The 19,717-nt window shown below is 43.4% G+C and overlaps 1 protein-coding gene across 1 annotated transcript in view; it reads right to left on the reverse strand.

Annotated features, from left to right (window-relative positions):
- rapgef5a (Rap guanine nucleotide exchange factor (GEF) 5a) overlaps window positions 1-19,717 on the reverse strand; it is a 267,567-nt gene that overhangs the window by 226,822 nt on the left and 21,028 nt on the right. The window contains exons 2-3 of the mRNA XM_041183142.1: window positions 9,031-9,087; window positions 46-152 (exon numbers count right to left, since the gene is read on the reverse strand). Coding sequence (XP_041039076.1) covers window positions 46-152; window positions 9,031-9,087 — 164 coding nt within the window. The remainder of the gene's footprint in view (window positions 1-45; window positions 153-9,030; window positions 9,088-19,717) is intronic.

Below are 19,717 nucleotides of genomic sequence, written 5' to 3' on the forward strand. Positions count from 1 at the left end.
GATCTTCACAGCCACCTCCATAGACTGATTTTTTTTTTGACTTACTTGCATTTTCCTGTGTTGGTCACACGATCTTTTATTAGGTGAGGTGCCTGTGTTGCAAAGTTGTTTCTCAGTGCTCGCCCTGCACAGCAAATGGTCTCGGAATACACCTAGGACAGAGAGATGAAAGAATTTATTTTAGCGCCAGAACTTAACTCGCATCTGTAACAACAACACAAGATACCTAATGTGCTTCAGAAACCCGCTAAGCCCAAATTATATATAATAATTATAGTCCACACACCTTCAAGTCCCCGAAATGTCAACATCTGCATACTACAGTGTTTTTTTTAATATGTGTGCACCCACATTCCTTGTTTGGTGCTCAAGGACTTACCTTCTCCTGTTCAGATAGGAAACGCTGAAGCGATGTCCACCTCCTGTTTCCTATATCACATACAGATAGGTGAATGAAATTCCATACCGGAGCAATGGCTGAGAAGACAGCTATTGATGGATGTCAACTTCTTTCAGCGTTACACTTAGTGAAGACAGTGCAAGAGTTTCTTAATCACTTAATGCATTTAACTCGTTGTAGTAACTGAAGGTATAGCCTCTCCTCCTGCCTATCAGGAGTCACATGATTGCTCTTGGCGGCTCCAACCAATGAGCCCTAAGCCCGGGTAATCTGGCAGGGGTGGGGGAGGGGCTTTCTTGTTGAGGACCTGGTTCAAGCTCTTTGTAATAAAGTTAACTGTTTCTTGTTGAAACCTATCCGGTACGTCAAGTCATTACATTTGGCGACGAGGGTAAAATATCTCCGACGCTGCACCTTGCCTTGATTACGTGAGTACACCGAATCTTAAGAAAAAGAAAAGACTACTCACCAGTCATGCCACTTTTCAGCAGAATCAATCCTTACAACGCGACTATGGAAGACTGGAACCATTGTGTAGAGCACCTTGATGTTTAGTTCATAGCGAATGAAATTACCACGGAGGAGAAGCAGAAAGCAATCCTTTTGCGTGTATGTGGTAGCAAGACACACAATCTCATCCACAGTCTGACAGCCCTGAACTCACCCAATTCTAAGTCCTTTAATGAATTAGTGGACCTCATGAAGACATGTTTCCAGCCAAAGCCATCCATAATAATGCAGAGGCCTAAGTTTAATTCCAGAGTAAGGGCCCCAGGAGAGTTCATCGCAACCTATATAGCGAAGTTGAAGCAGTTGACAGAACACTGCCACTTCGGAGACACACTCAATGATATGCTGCAGAACTGATCAGCGTGTGGAGTCCACGATAACACCATTCGGCGCCTTTTACTCGCAGAAGTCAACATGGATTTGAAGCTATCCATGGAAATAGTCCTAGCCATGGAAAGTGCTGCGAGAGACTCACAGGCTTTCTAAGACATACAACATGCTGCTGTTCTTCAGGTGGGGCAGAAAACTACCACTGAGCGTGGCGTGAAAACCAGAGACACAGCAGCAAAGCGAGAGGCAATATCGGCTGTTAGAAAAAATGTCCGCTGTTAAAAAATCAAAAAGGCCGAGTAGAAACACTCCAGCAGCCACTCCAAGGTTAATTTATTATAGATGTGGGGGTGACCACGGACCAGACACCTGCAGATTCAAGGAGGCAGAGTGCCATTACTGCCAAAAGAAAGGTCACGTATTAAAGCAATGCAGGGTGAAGTCAAAACTGCCCTTAAAGTAGCAAACCAATATGATTGAATTGAATAATACAACAGAAACTGAAGCTGTCGATGCCGACAGCTATTCCCTGTACAATGACACAGCTATAAAAACCAAACCTAGTGCTGTCATAATCCAAGTTAATGGGAAGCCACTAATAATGGAGGTAGATACAGGAGCCTCACCCACAGTGGTGGGAGAGCATACATTTAAATACCTGAATGAAGGTACCCAGCCACTGAATCTGGAGCAAACCACAGCTTAATTCAAGACATACACTGGAGAATCTATACAGGTGAAGGGCATTGCCACAGTACCTGTGTCTAATAGACAACAGACAGCTCAGCTTCCAGTGATCATAGTGACAGGTGAAGGACCTAGGCTTCTGGGACGAGACTGGTTACAAAAAAATCAAGCTTAAATGGTCTGAAATATTTCACTTGAGAACAGGAGGACTTCCTGAACTGCTAAAGAAATACAATGGTGCATTTCATGACAAATTAGGGAAGTTAAAAGGCTTGTAAGCAAAAATATATGTGGCACCCTGTTTTTTTTAAAGCAAGACCTGTGCCTTATGCCTTAAAGGAGAAGGTGGATGCGGAACTGTGCTATTTAAAAAAGCTAGGAATGATCCAACCAGTCCAATTTTTGGAATGGGCAGCACCCATAGTCCCAGTGGTGAAGCCTGACCAAACTATACGCATTTGTGCAGACTATAAATTGACAGTGAACAAAGCAGCCAAACTAGATGAATATCCTATCCCGAGGATAGATGACTTATATGCATGCTAGCTGGAGGCAAATCTTATACCAAACTATACATGAACCATGCTTACCAATAGTTAGAGGTCGATAGCACATCTGAGGATACATAATCATCAACACGCACAAAGGTCTTTATCAATATACTTGCCTACCTTTTGGAGTATCATCTACATGTGCAATCTAGAAAGGACCATGGAGAGTATTTTACAAGGACTTCTCCAAGTAGTAGCATAGCTAGATGATGTTCAGATCACAGGGTCAACTGAAACCGAACACTTGGCCAACCTAGAAGAGATACTAAGAAGATTTGTGGAAGCCGGTGCCAGAAATTACTTACCTAGGTCACAGGGTGGATGCCATGGGTTTGCATTCAGTAGAAGAGAAAGTTAGGGCAATCAAAGATGCGCTTTCTCCGTCAAGTGTAACCAAACTCAAGTTTTTCCTGGGTATGACCAACTATTATAGCTGCTTCTTGCCAACTTGTCAAAAGAGTTAGCATCATTCCAATTGTTGTTTAAAAAAAAAAATCATGGTTGGTCATGGAATTCACATCAGGGAGAAGGCTTTGTGAAAGTTAAGAATCCATCGAAAGAATTGGTATTAACATGTGTTGCTTGTCCTGACGGTGGGAGCTGTGTTATCACGTAAAATGGAAGATGGATCGGAAAGGCCATTGGCTATGTCTCAAGACCCCTCTCCGCACTCGAGAAGGGTTATTCCCAACTAGAAAAGGAAGGTTTATTGGTGATATTCGGAGTGAAAAAATTCCACCTGTATCTGTATGGTCGACTTTTCACCATTGTGTCGGACCGTAAACCATTAATGGGTCTATTCAGTGAGGATAAGGCCATTCCACCAATAGCATCGGCAAGAATACAACGATGGGCTTTAATATTATCTGCGTATGAGTGTACCTTTATGCACCGTCCTGGTTTGCATATTGCAAATGTGGACACATTCAGTCATCTCCCGTTACCAGATAGCATTGTACATGCTCCAATGCTTCAAGAAGTTGCGCTTCTCCTGAATTTCTTGGATTCTTCGACTGTGTGTGCGAAGCAAATTAGAAATTGGACAAACAGGGATCCAATTTTGTCAAAAGTCAGAGACCTTGTAATGCAAGGATGGTCAAATTCACCAGTGTCTGAGGAGATGAGATCATTCCATGCCCGAAAAACAGAGTTAAGTTGACAAGATGGAATCTTGTTGTGTGGATCATGAGTCGTCGTCCCTTCACAAGGAAGAGAATCACTCTTGACAGATTTTCACAGTGCTCATCTAGGCTTATCGAAGATGAAAATGCTTGCACAAGGTTACGTCTGGTGGCCAGGCATTGACAGCGACATTGAAAGCATGGCCAAGCACTGTCTCCAGTGTCAGCAACAACAGAAGTTGCCTGTTTCAGCTCCGCTGCATTCATGGGCAAGGCCTGGTCGACCCTGGGTTAGACTATATATGGACTATGTAGGTCCATTTTTAGGTACCATGTTTTTGTTGATCGTAGCTGCGCTTTCTAAATGGATGGATGTGTATGAAGTCAGGTCACCAACATCAAGCTCAACTATCAAAAAGCTGTGTCATAGTTTTAGCCTACCAGAAGTCATTGTTACTGATGATGGTACAGTCTTTACCAGAACAGGGGTTCATACATTTAATATTAAAACAACAGCATACATTCCCTCATCAAATGGTTTAGCTGAGAAACTGTACAAACTTTCAAATCTGGAATGAAGGAAAGGTATAAGAAGGTACTCTAGAAACTTGACTTTCCCGCTTTCGTCTCAATTATCATACAATGCCTCATTCAACTATGGGTTCAACGCCATCTGAATTATTGGTGAAATGCTACCTATGTACAAGTTAAGCCTGGTGTTTCCAAGCTTCATGGGGAAGGTAGAGAAGAATCAGGTAATCAAAAATTGAATCATGATATTCATAGCAAAGCTCGCAGATTCACTGTAAGAGATACAGTTTTCATGCAGACTTTTGAAAGTGGACCTTGTTGGATTCCCAGTACAATTATCTCAGAAACTGGTCCTTTGTCCTTCCAGATGGAAGTGGAAGACTGAATTGTTCGAAAACATATGGATCATCCTCGGAATAAAGAGACATTCCAACAACCTGCTATTCCACCTGTGATTAGCATTGAACCTATAATCCCTGAGCTGAGATCGACCTAGAATAGACATGCCCAATGTAGAGTTGCCAAACCTGAACTGACACTTTCTAATGATGTATCTGGAGCTGCAGCTTCTTATCATGTCGATCCGGTGGAAGAACCTCAAGTGGTACAGCTACGCCGCTCTAACCAAATATGGAAACCACCTCAGAGCCCTAATCTTTAATCACCTGAATCACATATATGTATATGTTGTTGAACATTCAAATGCTCTCTATAAATAGGAACTGTAAAAAAAAAACTAAAGGGGGTGGAAATGTAGTAACTAAAGGCATAGCCTGTCCTACTGCCTATCAAGGGTCATGTGATTGTTCTTGGAGGCTCTGACCAATGAGTCCTAAGCGCAGGTAATCCAGGGAGATGGGCTTTCTTGTCGAGGAACTAGTTCAAGCATGTAGCATCTCAAAAGCTCTCTGTAATAAAGTTAACTATTTCTGGTTGAAACCTGTCCAGTACGTCAAGTCATTCCATTTGTTCATACCGAAATTGGTTCCTTCATTAACCCAAAGTTTTCTAATTACAGTTGGGACAGAAATGTGCTGTGCAACTAACACATACCAGAAGCAGGAGGCTCTAGGACTGATAGGAAATTGATTCTCACCTCATCTGCATACTCCCCACCACAGCTCTCGCCTCCACAGGAAGCCCATTGAGCAAAGCATTTGAAACCTAGGCCCTCGGCTTCATTGACAGCAGCTCTCAGGTAAGTCTTGGGATGGGAGAGATGGAACAGGCTACAGGGGGAGGGATAATTGTGATGTGTGCGGCATTACAGGAGCACATACTCTCCTCCACTGGCTTCACAGGAAGGCTTTTTGAATAAATATTTTTTTCACCAACTACATTTAGCTGGTGATTGCTGGGGGTCACTGAAGATTCATGGCCTGCCCAGGAGAGAGAAATTTCTAAAAGGGACTGCAACAGAGATTAGGCTCTTCAGTGACATCACCTGATTGAGCTCTTTGAAACCTGATTGTATTTCATGATGAAGTAACAGAAAGATGCTGATGAAGGGAGTGCAGTAGATGTTGTATATCTGAAACTTTCAAAAGATATTTGAAAAAGTACCACGTAACAAACCTATTTGAAAAGTAGAAGCATATATGGGATTAAAGGGATGGTGATAACTTGGTTACTTAATTAGCTAATTGACAGGAGGCAGTGAATAGTGGTGAATGGATGTTTTTCTGACTGGAGAGAAGTATGCATTGGGGCCCTCAGGGTTGGTGTAAGGGCCATTTCTTTTCTTGTTTATATATACACGGCCTAGACTTAGGTCTCGGGTGTACTATTTCAAGATACGAAACTTGGTAACATGGGCACAGATCTTCTGTTCTCTAGAAGGCCATACCCCAGTGGTACCCTGGGAAGATGCGCTAGGAGACCGCTCATAGGTCTCAACACAAGGACTTCATGGGAATTGCCTGGGAAGTTTCAACTTCCGTTGAGCAATTACGGTGCGTCTGGAACCACCCGATTCTCTGATTTAAAGTCAGAGACTTCGGATGGTTTCGACTCACTTACCAGAATAGTTACCAAGGAAAAGTTAGAAGGATCAAAGTCACTTCTAATTTCTGGGTAACTATACAACTGATTTCCACCCCCCTGCCCCCCTGACTCCCCACTGGACCCACCAACTACTGTCCGACCCTACGACTACACCCACCTGACTAGCCCCCAACCCGATCACCCCCACTGAACCGACTACCTATTGACTATCCTAGACTACCCTCCCAATCACCTGACTACCCACCCCACCACCCAACTTTCCCCACCACCTGACGACCCCCCACTCCCCAACCATCTGACTGTACCCAGACCACCCTCCTGATCCCCCAACCACCCCATCCAGCCATTTCTTATGACCTGACTACCCTCCCAACACCTTTGACCCCCCCATCCCCTTCACCCAGCCATCTTCCACCCTAATCCCTTCCAAACCTATGTTACACACTCACCTTCTCTCTTGTCAAAGTTGTTTTGAGATATTGAAACTTACCAGCATATGGCAGCTAGTGCTGTAAAACGGGGTGTGACTTGACTTCCCCCAGTGCTCCCACACTGTGAAGGAAGGACTCCAGGAGCAGATACACTCCATATTTCTCAAAGGCCCAAATCGGAAGTCTGGGTGAGACATGTGGAGCTCCAGTGCAAGGCGGTAAGTAAATGGGAGTGGAGTGGTAACCCGATAATGATTGCCATTCCTTGGAAAACTCAGCCCATTGAACAGGCTAATGGCAGACTTCAGGGAGCACATAGACTGGTAAATTGGGCAGATGTGGCAGATGCAATTTAGTGCGGAAAAACATGCAGTGATGTGCTTCAGGAGAATCAACATGGAAAGGCAGTATAACCTAAATGATGTTACTGTGAGCAGGGCACAAGGTCAGAGGTTCATATTTACAAATCCTTAAAGGTGACAAGGCAAGTTGTTAAGGAGTTAAGAATACTGCCTTGTACAAGAAATACTTGGATTTGCAAATAGGGACACTGAATACAAAAACCTTTAGGGTTACGATCAGCTGAAGCATTGTGTGCAATTCTGGGCAGCACACTTTAGGAAGGATGTCAAGCCCATGAAGAAAGAACAGAGGAGGTTTATCAGGATGATAATAGGGATGAGGGACTGCAATTATAAGAAGCTGGGATTGTTCTCCTCAGAACAGGGAAGGTTAAGGGAAGACCTAATTTTGAGGTATCCAAAATGATGAAAGGTTTTGGTAGAGCAAGTAGCCAGAAACAAATCGCCTGTAATCAAATAAGTGTTTTTTTTTTCAATTCAGAAATGTAAAAGGCTGGGTGGAACTTGTTTCCTCTGCCAAGTGGGTTGGTAACCAGCGGCCATTGTTTTAAAATAATTAGCAAAACAACTAGAGGTGTAATGAGGAGGAATTATTTCACACAAAGTGTCGTTATGATCAGGAACGCACTACCTGAAATGATGGTGGAATCAGATTCTGTTAGAATTTTCCAAAGGGTGTGGGACATGTACTTGAAAAGAGCTGATTTTTAGGGTTATGGGGAGAACCTTGGGGTGTACGATTAAATTGGACAGCTCTTTCAGAGGCCAACTCACTGCTAAGTTGGAATACTTCACACCAGTTTTGCACTCGAAAGACAGTAGTAATGTATACTAACTTCTACCTCAGCCTCTTTTGTTTCTGAATTAGTAAAAACACATTTGCTTACAGGTGATTTCAACCAATGCTTTTTGACTCAAATTGAGGGAAAAGTAAAACCTAAAAGTAAGGCCTATGAATGAGGCCAAACTCAACACTAATTGCATCCAACATACCATGAGTTTGACTATAAGCCAGGTTGCGGCATTAATCAAGCCAATATCCTTCACAAATGCTGCATCTGGACACTCCTGCAAACTAACACAGAGGGCAGGATTTTTCAGTCAGCGTGCAGGCTGATACGTAAAATGATGCGCGAAGACATTGGGCGTACTTCCTGACATCGTCATGTAGTCCCATGATATTTTGTTCAGCGGGCGCGTGCCAGAGTCGGCTGTGCACTTGCTGATATGTAAATGGCCTATTAAGGCCATTAAGGAAGTTATTGGAGTAATCGTTAATGGTGCCCATCCAACCGCAAGATTGGCAGGCAGGCGAAAAGACCAAGTGGCCTTCACATTTTTTAGGAAACCTCTTCCATGAGCGGGATGAGGTTTCCTAAAGCCTTTATTAATTAAGTTTAAAAAATTTCCTAACTATAAAAACATGTCCCATCTCATGTGACAGTCACATGAGGGGACATATTTAAATAAATTTTTAATCCATTTATTCATTAATTACAATAGCGATTCAATCTCCCTGAGGCAGCTCCATGCCTCTGGGAGATTAACGCGCTCTTTCACGCGCATGCGCGCAGAAGAGCACTGGCCCCGACTCTCTGTCCTCCCTCCGCCCGCACAAGTAGCGCTGAGCACTACAGCCCGTGTCCTATGCTGGGCATGTCTTAATTGGCCCGCCTGTGTAAAATAGCAGTGCGGAGGCAATCGCAGTTGGCAATCAGCTCCACAACCGCCACTGTCTGCTCCTGCCAAGCTCGTCCGAAAACTGAAAAATTCAGGCTAGAAATTAGAATTACACTGCATCCAGTTACTCCATTTCAGAAGTTGTATGGTATCAGTTTAATACTTAAATAACTTTTCGAACCTACAATACTGCATCGAAAATTAGTGCGCACTATACAGATAATTGCGTACTCAGTTTTTGCAGACTTATAATTAAAATTATCAGCTAAAGAAGACGATTGCTTGCAGATTTTTTCTTTACTCTATTTGTGTCAAACATTGTCATGTGCCCTGGCCAACTGATTGCCACTTCTTGGTCATCTCCTTGGCATAGAAACAGCGAGCCAAGGGGCCTCCTTCTGTAAACCTCGATATGATTCTTACCTCTCTGTTGGAATTTGATAGATGATTATCAGTATTCTTCTCCAAGTTGGCCATCTGCTGATGAAAGAATGTAATTATTATTATTGTGTACCAGGAGAAGAAAACCTTTAACTGTTATTCTGGCTGATGATAGAACCCATCAGCATATTCAGCAACTGGCCTATAATTTGGTTTGAGATATAGAAAGAGTATGAAAGCATGCCCAGTGTAAGGAGTGGGGACTGTATTCCCTACAGCTTTGATGGGGTGGATTTGGAATTTGAGACAGTTTTTGGTTAATTGGTGGATGCCTTTGGGCCATCCACGTGATGTCATCAGTCAGTAACCCAGGCGATTTTGATGATCAATTCTCATTTAAATTTAATTGGTGGGCAGCACCTGCATTTCCAGCGGCCACAGGCCGCCCATTCAACTGAAACTCCTGTGCTAAAGACTTTCATGTTCAGTCAGTAGCCATTTTGTTGCACATCACTGTTTCCGCATGCTGCTCACATCTCACTGCTTCTCCCTCTCATCATGCTCACTAGGAGCTGAATTTTACCGGCACTCGAGGTATGGACTGTGAGGTGGGGAAAAGTAGTGAGGGAAGGCATGAGGTGGGGTGCCATTCACATTCATGATTCCATTGAATGTTACCATGGTGGGGAAGGGCAATGATGGCATTCCTGTTCAGAGGTCAATCAAGGCCTTTAAGCGTCCAATTAATGGCCACTACAGGGCCTCACCCCATCGCTGCTGGAAGTTTATCAGCAGCAGGTGAGTCTCCCACCAAATGGAAGACTGCCCAGCAAAACCATTAAAAGGTGGTGGCCTTCCTATGGGATGTCAGGGACAGGGCCCATCTGATATAGCATTCTGTAGACTCTGGAGGGACCCCCTCCCCCCAGCAGCAAGGGTCACCCTCGCAGAAACACACTCATCTCCTGCTCTCACCAACTGCACCCCCCCACCCCTCATTAGGATCTGCCAGATTGGCCCCAGTGACCCCTGACCCCACTTACTTTGTGGGAAGAATTTTCTCCCCATCAGGGGTGTTGGACGGGAGCGGGCACATGGGGGCGCATAGCTGATCGCCACCCGCGATCGACTGCATGCCGCCAATTGACATGGGTGTGCCAATTAAGGCCTGCCCAGTGCGACGTGCACCCGGAAGCATTGTGCGCTCCCTGTGCGGGCGGAGGGAGTAGGCTGAGCCGGGGCCTGCGCTTCTTCGCACACTTGCTCGAAAGAGCTCAGAAATCTTCCTGCGGCACAGAGCTGCCTCAGGGAGATTAATTTGAAAATATTTGAAAATTTTAATAAAGAAAATAAATAATTTTAAGGCACATGAGCTGGGACATGTCAATGAATTTTATTAAAAATTCGTATTAAACTTTAAAAATCTTCATGAAACCTCATCCCGCCTGTAGATGAGGTTCCATGATAAATGCGAAGGCCGCCTGAGCTCTTTGTCTGCCCGCCAACCTTAAGGTTGAAAGGACAGCTCAGTTTATTAGTTTAATTGATATTTAAATGGTCTTAATAGGTTTTTGACAGTTTGGCGGGCGCAGCCGACTCCAGTGCGCGCCCGCCAAACCCAAGATTTGAATGATGCGCAGTGACGTCTGGATGCACGCCCAACGTCACCGTGCGTCATTTTACCCCCGTCGCCGACCCAAAGATTCTGGCCTGTGAGAAGGCAAACATCCATTTTTAATGGCTGCAGTCCCGGCAGCGGCCACTGCTCCCTTTGGCACTGATGAGACTGAAGAGCTGCCGTCACTGAGAACACCTATTTCCAGCACAGTAACATCGCCCAACGCCTTAGCTCATGTGCTGCTGAAGCCTCATTCATGCTCTCATTACCTCCCGACTTAAATATTACAACACATTCCTCGCTGGTTTCCCACATACTGCCTTCTGTAAACTTGAGTTTATCCAAATCTCTGATTCTTATGTCCTAACTCACACCAAACCCCATTCAATTAACATCTGTGTGCTCAACCTATGCTGACTCCTGGTCAAGCAATGTCTTGATATTAAAATTCTCATCATTGTTTTAAAATCCTCCAATGGCCTTTCCCCTCCTTATTTCTGTAACCTCCTCCAGTATCGCAATGCTCTGACATGCCTGTGCTCATCTAATGCTGCGCTGCTGAGCATCCCTGATTTTAAATTGCTCCTCCATCAGTGACCATGCTTTCAGCTGCCTAAGCCCTAAGTTCTAGAATTCTTTCCCTAAACCTTTCTGACTCCCTACTTCCGACTCACTTTCCTCCTTTAAGATGCTCCTTAAAACGTACCATTTTGACCAAGTTTTTGGGCATCCGCTCTAACGTTGCCTTGCTTGGTGTCTAATTTTGCTTTTTAACACTCCTCTGAAGCAGCTGGTGCCATTTTGTTATGTTACAGGTGCTAAATCAATATGAGTTGCCTTTGTTGTTGCCATGAACTGAGTAAATGTTCTTGTCTCCAAGCAGCTCACTCCTGACCTGCTATGTTGTAGCAAACAGTGGAAAGGGGAATGCAAAGCTGGTGCAGTGTGTAGACATCATGATAGCGGTCAGGAAAGGAGGCACAGAGCTGCCTAACACTGGCTCTTCATTCACTAGCTGCACAATAGGGGAGTGGAAGCTTTTTCTGTTCATGAAACCCCCTTGTGTTTTGAGAGGTACCCTGAGCTACATGAGTTGAATCAGTCACTTAACCTGGGTAGGTCTGCTATTGCAGCAAAGCATGCAGCCCTTTATTTCGGGAAGTTTAGCCTCCATGGAGAACATTATTAATTAGTTGGCCTTAATGAAGAGGACTCCAAAGGTCTGCTTCACCCAGGTACGAATCACAGACTAACTGATGTCACCCACTGCAGCCTGAAAAAACCTGAGACAATAAAATTAAAGGCTGCATTTACATTCATTGCTGTATGTCCAACTGGCATATGGCTTGTGGCTCTCGTTCGAAAAGGCTACACAGGTCTGTGATAGCTTCTCTAATAAAATGGTGCCACTTGACATACTGTTGCTCAGAAAACTGGAGCTAACTAACTCATCCTGGAAAAGTAAAGAAGTTGGGGGCTTGGGAGAGGGGATGTGGATGATTTTCAGCAGTGCATTCAGGCACTAAAGATCATCCAAGGTGGCCAATTTGGGGTCTTGAGCTGAAATGCTGGTTTAACCCACATTTAACGCAAACACCAGAAATTGATGCGAGCATGAGGAATGGCAATGAGGAGGCTCATGAAACAGCTGATTGACATTTAAAATTGCCTCCAAGCGCTCATTAAGGAGGCTGCATGACATATTAATGGCCAGCGCTCGTCCCGACACCATCTCCTCTAAGCAACTAGCTGTTTGGGAATTAAACAAGTGTGGATTTCAAGTGTTCATTCATTCAAAAAAATAACCCCAGTGAGTTTGAAAGTAGGTCTCCTCACAGGTCCACTTACAGCCCTCGTACTACTGGGTGCATCCAGCATTTTGTGCTACTTTCAATTTTTACAGTTAAAAAGGAATAAGACCCCAATTTAAGAATTGTAACGAATCTGCCACCTCCTTCAGGGAAGTGCTTGGGCTGCCTAATTAATGAAGGCCTTGAATAGAACTGCAATATAGGCAAATTGACAGAATGAAAGTGGGACGGTAAATACATTTCTGCAATTTATGTAGGGCTGCAGCCCCATTCCTGCCTGTTGGATATGTTTGACAGATTTAAGCTTCTTCAGTAATGATTTGGAGGGTGAGTAAAAGTAATGAACTTAATTTACCTTTAGGTGGGCTTTGCTCACTCTCTACTCTCAATCCTATTTTGAAGTATGTCAACTGTTATCAATTTGACCAAATTTTAACTATGCTAAAATGTACGAGCCCCTGTGAAAGCATCATCTTACAAATGGGGAAAGAATAATGTTGGTCAGGTACACTATGTCAGGTACATCCACCAATTGAACACCAATGAGCATGAGCAACAGTGGCCACTGGTTCTCATTAAAGCTTTGTCCACCGCACTGTCTTACTGGAAGATGATAGTGAGGTGAGCAGCACCAAACTGAAGAAGTTTAGAAAGATTACAGGAAGTGCTAAAAAAGGAGTATTGAGAAAATTACGTGGAAAATGTGCCTTGTTTCATGAAAATGAATCATTGAGTAGCTGAAAATTCACAAATGTCATAATGTAAGAATTATGTTGACAGCAACACAAATGGTTTATAGCTGTAGACCACCACTCCATTTGGTGTATCCTGTGTACAATTTAGCCAGGTAGTTTATTACCATGAGGTATATTTTATTCATATAATAGTTATGCATGCAGAATGCAGAGTAATGTTTTAAAAGTCTGGAAAATACTTTATGCGAGTTTATTTGTGTTTTCAGGTGTATTTACTATTTATTTATGGAGCAATACATCTGATAAGACCATATCTGGATCACCACCTCAGCAAAGTAATATTAATGCTTTTCCATCTCAAACATCCATGACTAATAATAAACCTGCATCCCCCCCAATGTAACTTTCTCACAGTTTATAAAATGTTCTACATGCTACTCAGTAGTTTATTTTTCATAAACGACAGTGAACTCCTCCATTAATCTACATAATTTTATAATGCAGTGCATTTTACAGGCCAAAATTGCTTATGTTGATCATATGGATGCTGATGATGCTCATTACAATTTCTTTGATCCACTCTTTTAATGAAGCCATTCACCCTCATGTCTCTGTTCTGTAACAGAGAGGAATTTGGTATGAAAACCTTTATTGTGAATGATTGTATTGACATTCTAACTTTGCATGAAACAGCTAGCTTCACCTGCTGCTCAAATTTTTGAGATACCTTGCCCTTCCAGGGCAATCTGAGGTAGACTGGGCAGTCATATTACCCCGGTGGAGCAGAACATCTGCCTGTTCTATCTGTTAGAGAAGCTTTCTAATTTTCATTCTATTGATTTCAAATAGATTTTATACCACATTACAAATTCTGTGGCATAGATATAATATTACAAATATATATTTCTATAGATCAGACAGCCTAACATCAGTAGTGGGAAGGCTTTAAATGATCATAATCCAGGACAAAATAATGGGTTAATAAATGTTAAAAATTATGAATTTGTTAAAACCAAATAAGTCTGACATTCTCGATTCACAGGCATGATGGGCCAAATGACTATATAATTCTTTGGACTGGATTTTAATGTGCTGGGAGCAGGGGGATCTGCTGGCATGTAGGAAACCTGGAAATATGTTAGGTGTGCCTGGCAGTGGCATTTTAACCTCGCCACCTCAATTATCATTTTCCTTCTGGGTTTCTGGTTCAATCAGCTGCGGAAGGTATGATGTAAACCTGCACAAATAATGTCAACTCCAATATTTAAAGGCACAATCCAAACATGCAATTGGAAGGAGTTGAAGTTGGCTGTCAGAGAACTGGAAGTATTTCAATGGAGTTTCGACTGGGAAAGGCTGTGCCCCTTTTCAAAAATGCCTCTCTGAATGTACTGTTGGGAGCTGTGAGGAGCCAGAGGGAGATAGTCTTCCGCAGTAATTGAAAGAAGAAGCCTGCTGTTGCAGCAAAGAAGGCACAGTTGGAGGTTGCAGAGGATGTTAGGAGCAGCAGTGCAGTGCCACACTCCTGGATTCAACGCATAAAGTTGTTTAATGAACTAAGCAGGACAGGATAAGTCAGCACAGTGGCACTTCAAATACATTCTGTTGTGCACTTCACCCCACCCCATCATCCTTGCCTTCTCAAGCTTACTCCAGCACATTACTGCTCACACCCACTTAAGTATTTATTCTTTCGTGGGATATGGGCATCACTGGCAAGGCCAACATTTGTTGCCCATCCCTAATTACCCTTGAACTGAGTGACTTGCTGGGCCATTTCAGAGGGCAGTTAAGAGTCAATCACAATCCTGTGAGTCTGGAGTCACATGTAGGCCAGACTAGGTAAGGATGGCAGATTTCCTTCATGAAAGGGCATTAGTGAATCAGATGGGTTTTTACAACAATTGATGATAGAATCTTCAGGTGAGACAGGGGAGGGGGTAAAAGAGGAGGAGGCATTGCATTATTGTTAAGGAGTCCGTTACTGCAGTAAGGAGAGATGATATCTTGGAGGGGGCATGAAATGAAGCTTTGTGGGTAGAGCTTAGGAATAAAAAAGGGGCAACCACATTATTAGGTGTTTATTATAGGCCCCCAGATAGTCAGCAGGAAATTGAGGAGCAAATATGTGCACAATTTGTGAAGGTGTGTAAAACCAATAACAAAAGGGTAATTATATTAGGTGATTTCAACTTTCCCAACATTAATTGGGATAGACATAGTGTTAAGGGCTTGGATGGAGTGGATTTCTTGAAATGTGTACAGGAGAACGTTTTAGGTCAATATGTAGAGGGTCTGACAAGGGATGGCGCAGCGCTGGACCTAATTCTGGAGAATGAAGCTGGACAGGTGGCTGAGGTGGTGATGAGTGAGCATTTTAGTGATAGCGACCACAACATGATACAGGTTAAGTTTCTTATGGACAAAGAAATCGACAAGTTGCAAAAAATGTTTTGGATTGGGGGAGAATGGATTTTAGTAAAATAAGGCATGATCTGGCCAAGGTAGGCTGTAGGAAGTTCTGAGGAATAAAGGGACCTTGGCCTGTGTGTCTATAGATCTCAGCGCGGAGGGGCATGTTAGTGGGGTGGTGAAAAAAGCATATAGGACACTTGCCTTTATCAATCGAGGCATAGATTACAAAAGTAGGGAGGTCATGTTGGAATTGTAGAACATTGGTGAGGCCACAGCTGGAGTACTGTGTGCAGTTCTGGTTGCCACATTATAGGAAGAATGTGATTGCACTGGAGAGGGTGCAGAGGAGATTCACCAGGATGTTGCCTGGGATGAAACAAGTTATGAAGAGAGGTTGGATAGACTTGGGTTGTTTTCGTTGAAGCAGAGAAGACTGAGGGGCGACCTTATCGAGGTGTACAAGATTATGAGGGGCATGGACAGGGTGGATAGGGAGCAGCTGTTCCCCTTAGTTGAAGGGTCAGTCACAAGGGGGCATAAGTTCAAGGTGCGGGCAGGAGGTTTAAGGGGGATGTGAGGAAAAACTTTTTTACCCAGAAGGTGGTAATGGTCTGGAATGCACTGCCTGGGAGGGTGGTGGAGGCGGGTTGCCTCATGTCCTTTAAAAAGTACCTGGATGGGCACTTGGCACATCATGACATTCAAGGCTATGGGCCAAGTGCTGGTAAATGGGATTAGGTAAGTAGGTTAGGTGTTTCTCACGTGTCAGTGCAGAGTCAATGAGCCGAAGGGTCTCTTCTGCACTGTGATTCTGTGATCATTACTGAGACTAGCTTTCGAAGCCAGATTTATTAATTGAATTTAAATTCAACCAGCTGCCCTGGTATTATTAGTCTGATCATTAGGCTGGGCCTATAGATTACTAGTCCAGTGACATTACCACTACATCACCATCCTACCTAACAGGTGCAGCTACACCTCTCTTTCTATGCACTTCCTCATATCCCTACCTACTCATCCAACACTGACACTTATCTTCATCCTTATGCAATTACTTGCCTTTCCCTCATGGTTACCCTCACCAAGTGCTCTCCAGGCATCAGTTGAACACATGGGCCTGACTTTTTGGGACACCTCTAAGCCACGAACGGAGGTAGCAGACCCCGAAATTACTGGTGCTAGATTGTCTCAATTTCAAGATGCCAATCCTGGTGCCAGCAATAATCACCAGGATGGAACAAGGACAGGGCAGGAATCCCTCTCTCCTCCCAATTGAGGCCAGTTGAAAGTGTTTAAAAGCTTGTTCAGAGCTTGTCAAGGCTGGAACTCTAAACTTTTAAAGTGGCAGACTGGTTAACTGCACATTCAAAACCTGACCAGCTTATGGGAGAAGAGAGAACAAAATACCAGGGAGAGGGAGAAAACCAGAGGGGCTCTCCACAGCTCACACAACTGAAAACTTCAGAAGAAGAGGCCCTGAAAATCAGTGTTATCTCTGGATACCAGCTACCTGTTGACAAAGTTAAATAAAAGCTAGCCAAATTGCATGTCATACTGCTGTCAGTCATGTTGACCTGGTTCCATCAGAGAGTGAAATACATCAACTTTATAATGACTTGCAACATTCTTGCCTTGCCAGGAATAATTCATGTCTTTTATCTCCTACAGCGTCTTCACATATGCAGCAGGAATCGGTGGACATGGGGAAGCGACAAGTCCTCAGAGGAAATGAGTCTTTCTAAGGACGCACTCTCATAGGGTTCATACCGACCATGTACCAGCTCAGATACTCACACTTAGGTGGAACCAATAAGGCAGATAGTTGGGTTGCCCCTGTTCTCTTGCTCACTTCACAAGTGGGCAAGAGAACATGGTGAGAGAGAATCAGCAAGGGCAAGTCTGCTTCCAAAGACATTGTCCCATCCAAGCACTGCACATCTGGACATAGATTGTGTATCCCTAGGGTCATCAATGAGGAGGAGAATCATTAAGCAGCAGCAGACATTGTGTGATGAGTTGATATGCCTTTAAAGTAGACTCAACACAATTGTTGAGAGATTGGAGGAATTCGCCTCAAGCATGAGAAGAATGATATCGCAGGTAACTGATATCTTCTTTCATGCACAGAGTAGAACATCAAATGGTTCAACCAAATGAGTCCATCCCACCTTCAACACCACTGTGCAGATTTGGATGTCAACATGTCCACCACCCTATAAAGATTGACAGATACCTTAGCCTTGCCCTTACAGGGGCGCATTGATTTGCACTAAAGTATTCTCCAGCACAGTCATAGCAATGAAATGTGGCTGCCTGTGAAAGGATTGATGACGAAAGGGGTCATGGAGTGAGGATTCCACTCCAAGTGCTTCCAGGTGTCAGACAACATCCCACATCACAGTTTACACCCCACATGCTGCTTCCCCTCCCAATGGTCAAGTCTGTCCCTGCACAATGTAGAAGGTGTGGTTAATTGGTTGCAGATTTGCTTTGTGTCAGTGGCATCAGCCTAGAGTGGGAGCAGGAAGAATTTGCATTTCCTTATGGCATGGGTCAACTAGTGCAACCTAAATAAATCTTGCGTTAATTAGACCATCTCTGCCATCCTAGGCAACAATGTGAGCAGCTGGGGATGCAATGCCTTCTTCTTCCTCCCCTTCTGAATCATCTGAGGAAGATCTGAACTCCTTGCTTCACTGCTGCATAATGTTGTGCAGAGTTCAGCAAACTACGAACCTTCTGGAGACTTTGTTTGGTGAATACTGAAGGGAACACTTGATCTCTTCATGCAACTGAAACTCATCTTCGGTCTGCTGATGGTTGGTTCAATCACACACCCGATGGTGAAATAGCATTCATTATAATGCTTTTGGGTGTCAGTGATCAGGTTTCTGATGGGGGTCATAAGTCAAGTTTGCAGTAGGTGTTACTTGTCTGCTTCGAGGTTGGAAGAGATGAGGAAGCTTGGACTGTTGCAGGACAATAGCATCATGGCAGCTACCCAGGAACCTTAATCACACCTGCGTAAGTATCATTTTATTGCTGCACAGCAGCTATGCATTGATGGAGTGGAAGCCCTTGTGGTTGATGAATATACCTGGGTAATCTCGGGTTGCCCGGATTGCCATGTGTGTGCAGTTGATGTAGCCGTGCTTTTTGGGGAGCCAGCAAGAGCTCCATAACTGAGCATCTGCTCATTCTGATTGGCATCATCACTGACAAATAATTAAAGGCTTTTTAAAATCTAAATGCCTACAGCATTCATAATAAGATGGATGAATTGATAGCACAAATAGAAATAAATGAGTATGATATAATGACCATTACAGCGACATGGTTGCAATGTGACCAAGGCTGGCAATTGAATATTCAAGAGTATTTGACATTTAGGAATTATAAGTAGACAGGAAGAGGAGATGCAGTAGCTCTGTTGATAAAGGATAAGAAGTGAGAAAATGACCTTGGCTTAGAAGATCAAGATATAGAAACCTCTTGAATGGAGAAAAGAAATAGCAAGAGAAAGAAGTCACAGGTAGGAACAGTTTGTAGGGCCCCAGACAGAAGCTGCACTATATATCGAGAAATTATGAGGGCTTGTAAGAATGGAACTGCAATGATCATGGGTGATCTTAATCTTCATATGGATTGAATCCTTGAATTGACAAAGTTAGCCTTGAGAATGAGCTCATTATGTGTATTCAGGACAGTTTATTTGAAAATACATTCTGGAACCAATTAGCATACAGACTATTTTAAACCTGGTAATGTATAATGAGACAGAATTAATTAATGGTCTCATACTAAAGAATGCTCCAGGCAAGAGTGATCATAACATGATAGAATTTCACACTCAATTTGAGGATGAGAAAGTTGAATCTGAAACTAGTGTCTTAAACTTAAATAAAGACAATTACAATGGTATGAAGACAGAGTTGGCTACAGTGAACTTGGAAAATAGGTTAAAAGGTAAGATGGTAGAGAAGCAGTGGCAGACATTTATGGAGATATTCATAACTCCCAACAAAGATATATTCCATTGAGAAAGAAAACTCTATGAGAAGGATGCGCTGCCTAGGCCTAACTAAGAAAGTTAAAGATCATATCAAATTGAAAGAAAATGTGTATAATCCTGTGAAGATTAGTGGTAGGTCAGAAGGTACAAAAATTTTATAAAACAGCAAAGGATGACT

This window comes from Carcharodon carcharias, chromosome 3 (genome assembly GCF_017639515.1).
Source record: "Carcharodon carcharias isolate sCarCar2 chromosome 3, sCarCar2.pri, whole genome shotgun sequence".
Classification (NCBI taxonomy): Eukaryota; Metazoa; Chordata; class Chondrichthyes; order Lamniformes; family Lamnidae; genus Carcharodon; species Carcharodon carcharias.